The 8138-nt window shown below is 32.4% G+C and overlaps 1 protein-coding gene across 1 annotated transcript; it reads left to right on the forward strand.

The window, feature by feature from the left end:
- Positions 1-1569: 1569 nt before the first annotated feature.
- Positions 1570-4601, forward strand: LOC108453823 (proline dehydrogenase 2, mitochondrial-like). Its single transcript, XM_017752144.2, has 4 exons — positions 1570-2230; positions 3264-3909; positions 3985-4225; positions 4337-4601. The coding sequence occupies exons 1-4, from the start codon at positions 1670-1672 to the stop codon at positions 4434-4436; spliced, it is 1548 nt and encodes a 515-aa protein (XP_017607633.1). The 5' UTR covers positions 1570-1669; the 3' UTR covers positions 4437-4601.
- Positions 4602-8138: the final 3537 nt, after the last annotated feature.

The raw sequence follows: 8138 nt of genomic DNA on the forward strand, positions 1-8138 counted from the left end.
AATATAAGAAATTTTTGTCATAACCATCCAAACCTTATAATATAATTTTATAACTTGTATACATAAAATTGGATTTGAGTGTAATTACATGTGTTATTACTTCAATTCTCATCTTCCTAAGAATTGAAATTTGTAATTATAATGGTTACCCAAATATATCATTCTTGTGTAGTTACAGATATTTATATCTAAATCCAATTACTAGACAATTTTCTAAATATTACTAAGTATTAAAACATTACTAGAATAAATTCAACACAAATTACAATAGAATAAAAATATGAAATATATCTGGGTAAAGCCTATAAATGTTAAATCTAAAAAATGAGTACCCACATAATAAAAACTCGAATTTAAATGCTAAAATACTCTAAATAAACTCAATTTTACCAGTACAAATAATACAAAAATAATATAAATAACTTTATTTTTACAAGATTCTCTCAAAGAATCATGGGAGTAAGAGGGTAAAAGGGTCAGAGTGTAGCGACAGGTAATTGAAACCCAAAGATGATAATATTAAAGAATATTAAAAAAAATGTGGTCCGTCAAATATTAGACGTTAAAGGACATCGCAGGCTGTAAAGTTAAGAATGAGAAGTATTGTGAGTCATATCCTAATAGATGCTGACTCTGCTTTCACATGCAATACCTTATTCACATTATAACAACAATATATATTTATGAATTTTGATTCCTAATATGCCCATTTTTAAGTTATCTTTCCTTATTCCTATTTTTAAAATATCGTTTTGATACAATCATATTTTCTTTTTAATATTATATGTTATTTTTTCATATCATATCATCATTTCTCTTCCTTATATTACCTCCATATTTGTGTCTAAATAATTTGTGTGTACTGTAAATTTTGGGGAAAAAAATATATTTTTATTTTAATTTGTATGATATTTTCATATTTTAATACTAGTATAATGTATATTCTAAGTGCATGTATGTTAGTAGCATCGAATATATGATCTTTTCCATTCCATAAAGTACTTACCAAATATATACATATATTTACGTTTTAAATGACTTTGGTACAAAATATAAAACATACGTACATCTTAACTATCATTATTATACAAAAATAAAATAAACATAATCTTTTTCACTTTGCATTACCACGTCAGAAATATTTAGTATAAAATTTATTATATAATGATAATACAAATTAAGTTATTACCTTCCTAAGTATTCTAACTACTGGAATAGTTGACAAAGTCAATGTTGTTATCCAATCAAAATATTCAAACGTTTTTGGGCAGCTTAATTTCATAGATGTCAACATGTCAAGTTGTCCCCAACAATAAACAAACTTATCTCTTTGGCTACTCCAATAAAAATTAATTAATTTTTAATAAAAATTAAAATAAATTTATTTCGGTTTAATATTATTTGACTATTAAACACATCAGTGAATCATGAATTACGAAATTTTTATTGACTGTAATCTTATCCTTGTAATGACTTAAGCCTAAATCTATAACTTCCATATTGATATTTACAGCTTTGGAAATTACCAAACGTGTAAAAATATTGAGATTCACGTGTATTTTTGCCTATATATTCCAAACTTAGTAGAGACATTTTCTCCCGTAATAATAATCCTTTTTTTCTCGCTAGACAAAAGCTAAAATCTCTCATTGTCTTGTCTCTCCCTTCTATGGCAACAAGAGTTCTCTCATCATCACCGAAGCTCCTCAACAACCTCCGCTCCTTCATCAAGCCTCTCAACTCCGCCTCTGCTGCGGCCGCCTCACCCCTCAATTTCGACGAAAAACCTGAGCTTTCCACCGTCGAGAAACAGCACCCAATTGCAACAACTCTTCATCAACCAACCACAAACCTTGACCTTGATGATCACCAGAAGCTTTTCGCTTCGGTTCCGACGTTGAAGCTTTTACGTTCTTCGGTCAATCTCGGCTTGGCTTCCAATGAGACGTTCGTCGATTTCGGGATGTGGGTTATGAATTCCCGGCTTATGGAAACGCCTCTGCTACGTGACATCATATTGAAAACAGTCAAACACACCTTCTTTGAGCATTTCTGCGCCGGTGAAACAACGACGGAGGCCGGCGAGTGCGTGAGGAAAATCCAGGAGGCTGGTCTGCGAGGGATGCTTGTTTACGCCGTCGAACACACCAGCGATAACGCCGGATGTGACCGGAATTTGGAGGGCTTTTTACAGAGTGTCGAATTCGCCAAGTCACTTCCACCTTCATCTGTAAGTGATCTTCCATTACCCATTTATTTTTCCCGAGTTTAAGACGATGAATTCATTAATTCTTTTCCCCAGAAAAAAAAATACAGAAACTTGAAATCAACGGTCAAGTTTATAACCAAGTTTTGAGCTATTCAAATGGAGATTTCTCTCCCAACACGTAAACCTCAAAAATTCCAAATTAAGATATATAGCTTCATTCCCCCCCCCCCCCCTTAAAAGTAAAACCATTTTAGTGTGTATTTTCAAGGGAAAAGAACGTTTCAAGTAACAGACTTGAGATTTAGTCTAAATTAATTGTTTTAAAAATATATTTAATAATTTTTAGTTAAATCTATAAAAGGAAAAGAAGAAAAAAATCTAGCGAGTTAGGTTTATAGTTGTATCCTCACGTGAGCTTAACTATATTAAAAATGCATTAAAGATTACAAGAAGGTCGTTAATATAAAATTTCAGCATATATACAATGGGGTCCAGGTAGCTGGCTCCGCCGTGTCCTTCACAATGCAAAATCATATCTTTAGCCTTTTTTAAAGTTAAAATATTTGGGTATTCATTGTACTATAAAACAAAGGGTTAAAAAACTCGATTTTGTAGGAAGATAAGTAAATACAGTTTGGAGTGTAATAGGGAAAAGTGAAATAAGAAAAGGAGAAAAAGTGAACGGTGGGAGATTTGACAGCTGCTACCTATAGCAGCAAAAGTGAGAAAAACAATAAACAACTTGTCTGAAGATAGGTACAATTTGTGTTATTTAATAAGGGAGATTCCAACAATTAAGGAAAGGGGGGAAGTGCCTGCCACTGAATCTGTAAGAATCCAAGTTGTGGTAGGTCAACATTTAAGATTTGACCAAACATTTTTATTAGGCAACGTCCTTGTCATCCATGAACTTTCCAGCTTGATTCCAGTTTTACAAAAGAAAAAAAAACTGTGTTGGAGAAATATTATTCACAAATTTCAACAGCCGCCATTTTTATTGAGTTTGAATGGTCTTTACATTAGTTTAATATTTTAATTGTCTTGGTTTATATAGGTAAGCTTTGTGATAGCGAAGATAACAGCAATATGTCCCATTAGTCTACTAAAGAGAATGAGTGATTTATTAAGGTGGCAATACAAAGACTCATCATTGAACCTTCCATGGAAACTCAACACATTGCCAATTTTCACCGACTCCAGTCCGTTGTACCATACACTCCAAAGACCCCAGCCATTAACCCCACAAGAAGAATCGGATCTTGAGTTGGCACACCAAAGACTGTTAAAACTTTGCCAAAAATGCACGCAGTACAACGTACCTTTAACCATTGATGCCGAAGACACGTCGATTCAACCCGCCATCGATTACTTCACGTACTCCTCGGCCATCATGTATAATAAAGATGATAACCCCATTGTCTACGGCACGATGCAAGCTTACTTGAAAGACGCGAGGGAGCGGCTGTTTAACACGGCGAGGACGGCGGAGAAGCTGGGGATTCCTATGGGGTTTAAGCTGGTGAGAGGCGCTTACATGTCGAGCGAAACCAAGTTGGCTTCTTCCTTAGGGTTCGATTCGCCGGTTCACAACACCATTCAAGACACCCATGCTTGTTTCAATGATTGTGCTTCGTTTATGATTGAGAAGATTGCTGATGGGTATGGCGGACTCATTCTGGCAACTCATAATCTTGAGTCAGGTACGGTGTGGAAAACTTAAAAACAGAGTTGGACTCTAACTCGAATACCAAAACTGAAAACGCTGATTGAAACAGGGAAATTGGCAGCATCGAAAGCACGAAATTTAGGAATTGAGAAGGGGAATCAAAAGCTTGAATTTGCACAGTTATATGGAATGTCGGAAGCGCTGTCGTTTGGATTGAGAAACGCAGGGTTTCAAGTTAGCAAATACTTACCCTATGGACCAGTTGATATGGTAATGCCATACCTTTTAAGGAGAGCCGAAGAAAATAGAGGACTCTTATCAACTTCAAGCCTTGATAGACCTCTCATGGGGTAAATTATTAAGCTTTGGTTTTTTTTGGTACTCTGTATTTCAGACGTGGTTTTCCTTATCCTATCGACACGTATAGATGCTGATCGGCTGGTGATGTAATTTTTGTGCAGGAAGGAGTTGAAGAGAAGATTAAAGAGCCTGCAATTTGCGAAGCCAGAGATGGCAGCTACAGCAGCAGGTAGCATGAAGATAGAAATAGGCACCCCATAAGTGAGGTTTTGATTCATAGATGGTTTGGGATGGGCAATTTTTGCCAACAATGTAGAATTATGAAAAAAAAAACAAAAACAATCATTGTAACGTTTGGGCATTTGTCCCATGTCAATTGTTATTTGCATTAGAAATTGATTTTTCTTTCTTTATTTTTTATCAAAACCTTTCGTTCGCAATAAATTTAATTTTTTATCATATTTAATTTTTTGACATAATACTTAATACTCATATCAATTAAAACTCGATCAACACAATACACTTAATCCAAGTCTCAATGTTTAGGATAAACAATATTTATTAAAATATCAAAATATTTGATTTAATAATCGAGTCTTACTTTTTTAAAATATTTATTTTTATCAACAATCTCTTAATTTAGTGACAAAATATTATAATATAAAAACAAAACTTTAAATTTAATCTCAAATAACTTTATTTTATTAATTTAATAATTCAAATTACTCAAACTTAATTTCGTAATTATCAAATTAAAATTTTTTTACCCAGAAGAACCGAGTATTCTAGAGTGGTCGGTAGGCTCAAAATCTAGTTAATAAAATATTATTTTCAAAACTTATTCTAGTCTACAATCGAAAGTTGCGTGGAAGATTAACACAAATTCCCTCCGCAAACAAGAGATAAGTAGATGATGGTACAATGATGTGGAAATCACACCCTCTCAACCATTTATTATTTTCAGTCAAAATCAATAAAAGCAAAGCAACCTTATTCTCGAAATTGGTGTAAAAACCAAGCCACACTCAATATTCAAAACCTAACAAAAACTGTCTTTTTCTAATGCATGAAAATGAAAGCTTCAATACATTTACTATATTTTATTCAACATTGATTAGCATTTCGAGAGACCAAATTTTATGATCGTCGAAAGATTGGAAAGCATCAAAATCACGGGTGGTAATTGGCGGTGTTACTTGATTGTGACTAGAAAGAGAGCAGCAATTTGTGAGTGGAGAATGACATTCGAGAGGAAACCACCCACCCACTAATGGATAGGTTGAACTAAGAAGGCTGTTGAGTGTTGAAGATTCCATACATGCAGCCAACTTTTGTTGATTCAGATTCCTTATTCTTTTCTTTTGTCAAAAATGAGATTTGCTGGAAAAGGGAGATGAATGTGGAATTGAGACGTACGTTTGGTGTATGAAAAGGAATCTATAATAGAATCCACAAAAACCACGTTATGGGATGGAAAATGTAAAATTCATTTGGATGCGTATCTGGGGCTGTGGTAGAAGAATCTCAACATGCACTCATGTTTGAAACAGAAGATTCGTGATCAGATAATTTAAGATCCAAACTAAAGGTCTTGCTCTTACTTAGGCTCAACAATTAGAATCTTTATGATACGTGACCAATGTTTGGATTAGTTTATTTAGGCTTAATTTAGATGGGCGGTGTGTTTACCTCTGATAAGGTTAAAGGGTGAGATTAGATCGATACTGTAGCAGTGAGATTAGAAACAATGGTGGAGTGTGTATTTGGATTCAAACGCAGCTGTAGCGGGGAGATAATAATAAAAAATTACTATTAAGGACATCGATTAGAATTGATATATAATAAAAGTTTTTAAAATTATTTTACTTTTTAAAATTATTAAAATATGTTAATTTATAAATTCGTTTAATAAAATATTAAAATGTATCTTCCGATATTTTATTATAAATATTTTAATGAATTATATAATCAATTTAAATTATTTATTTGATAAAATGATAATTATTTTTAATTTTTATAGTTAAATATTCTTTTATAACAATGATAAATATTATTTTCACAAATAGTAATATTATACTTGGATTAAATTTTGAAATATCTAGACGGATGATTTTTAATTAAAAAATATAGTAACATAAGACATAACAAGTTTCATTATTACTAGAAATTAGGTTATGACACAAAGTACTTTTACAAATATGAATTCATTAAACTAGTTGCAATAGTTTCCCTTAACGTCGCGATTTCAAGGTCACTTTCATTGTTAGAAGAACTCAATTTACCTCAATCAAAATGGCCTGAAGAGATTGGCATGTCGGGTATATTCTCAAATCCTCGAAAATTCTCGAAAATCCTCATCATTTGACCAATCATGTCTTTGAATGTAATTATGCAAAACCATTGTTGCAATAACTATTAAAACTTGCTTGTTGAATGAATAACTTGGAATATCTTTTAATATTGGCCATTTTTTTTCCACACTCCAAATGTTCGTTCAATCACAGAGCGTAACGAAGAATGGGCATGATTAAAGATTTTTTTTTCCAGATACTTGTTGATTACATCGACGAAAATCAAGTAAATGATATCGTTCCCCCCTATATAGACCTAGAAAACCTGCCATTTGTGGATATCCTGAATCCACAAGATAATATTTTCCTACAAAAAAGTAAAACATAATATCAAGTTTAAAAATGAATTAAAAATTTTAATTTTTTTATGTAAAGATTAATTAAAAAATTAAAGTTCAACCTGGTGGAGGGTGTGAAAACTTTAACTCTTATTTTCTAAATGCTTGCAAAAAAATTCTACTATCATGTGCTGTTCCTTCCCAACCAGGAAATGCAAAAATAAAATACATGTTGAAGTCACAAACAACCATAATATTTTGAGTTGGTTCACCTTTCCGTTTGATATAAGGTATTTGACAAGAAGGCGAAATGCATACTTTTATGTGTGTTCCATCTATGTCCCCAATACAATCCTTTAAAATAAATACAAGTAATGAGATAAAACTTAGAAATAATTTATATTTTAAATATATAAAGATTGTGTAAATTTTACCTTAAAGTGAGGCCAATATCTTGTATCATGTCAAATATGGCTCGGTACTTCCTCGAATTAACCTTCAGTGGGTTTAATCGTGTCTATTCCCATTCGAGCAAATATATGTAACATATCAGTAAAAATTCGACTAACAGTTTCCCTAGATCATTGAAATCTCTCCGTTGCATTTGAATTTGATTCTCTATTTCCAAGAATGTACAATGATAATGCTAATTTCTCTATCGCTGATACTTTCCCATGCTATAAGCCATAATTTGTTTGCAAATCATGCAACAAGCTGTGAAATATATTTTTTGGCATCCTAAAACTATTCATGCAACGATCATCATGCCCATTTAATACTTCGTCCACCCACATTTGACATGTATAATTTGAATCCATACGCGGTTGCATAGTGAAATAAGTTTCATGATGTAACAATACACTGCTTAGCACATATTCTTCCTCTTCATGATAATTGTTGTTCTCAACTTCGGTAACAATTGTGGCTATTCTTCGTTGAGCTTCTTCACTTAATTCGGGGGTATCATAATTTATATAAAAACTATTATACATATTGTTAAATTCATCCATAGCCTAAAAAAGTAATCAAATGAAAATAAATTAATATTTTGTGACATTCTATACAACACAGAAACTTGAATAAAAGCATAGCATAAAAATACCAAACATAAAAAATATCATTCATTAGTTTTACATATAAAAAAAGTAGTATAGTTATATTACAATAATAATTCTAAGGAGCTTATGGTGGAGGTGGTTGATGGTATGGTTGGAAGGGAAATGAGGATGTTGCTACCAAGGATGAAAATGATGCAATTGGATTTTGTTCAGCATACTCACGTCGAAGCCACCAAACCCTAACATCTGGATCTAAGTTCAAAAAGACTTCTCGTT

Source organism: Gossypium arboreum, chromosome 11, assembly GCF_025698485.1.
Source record: "Gossypium arboreum isolate Shixiya-1 chromosome 11, ASM2569848v2, whole genome shotgun sequence".
Classification (NCBI taxonomy): Eukaryota; Viridiplantae; Streptophyta; class Magnoliopsida; order Malvales; family Malvaceae; genus Gossypium; species Gossypium arboreum.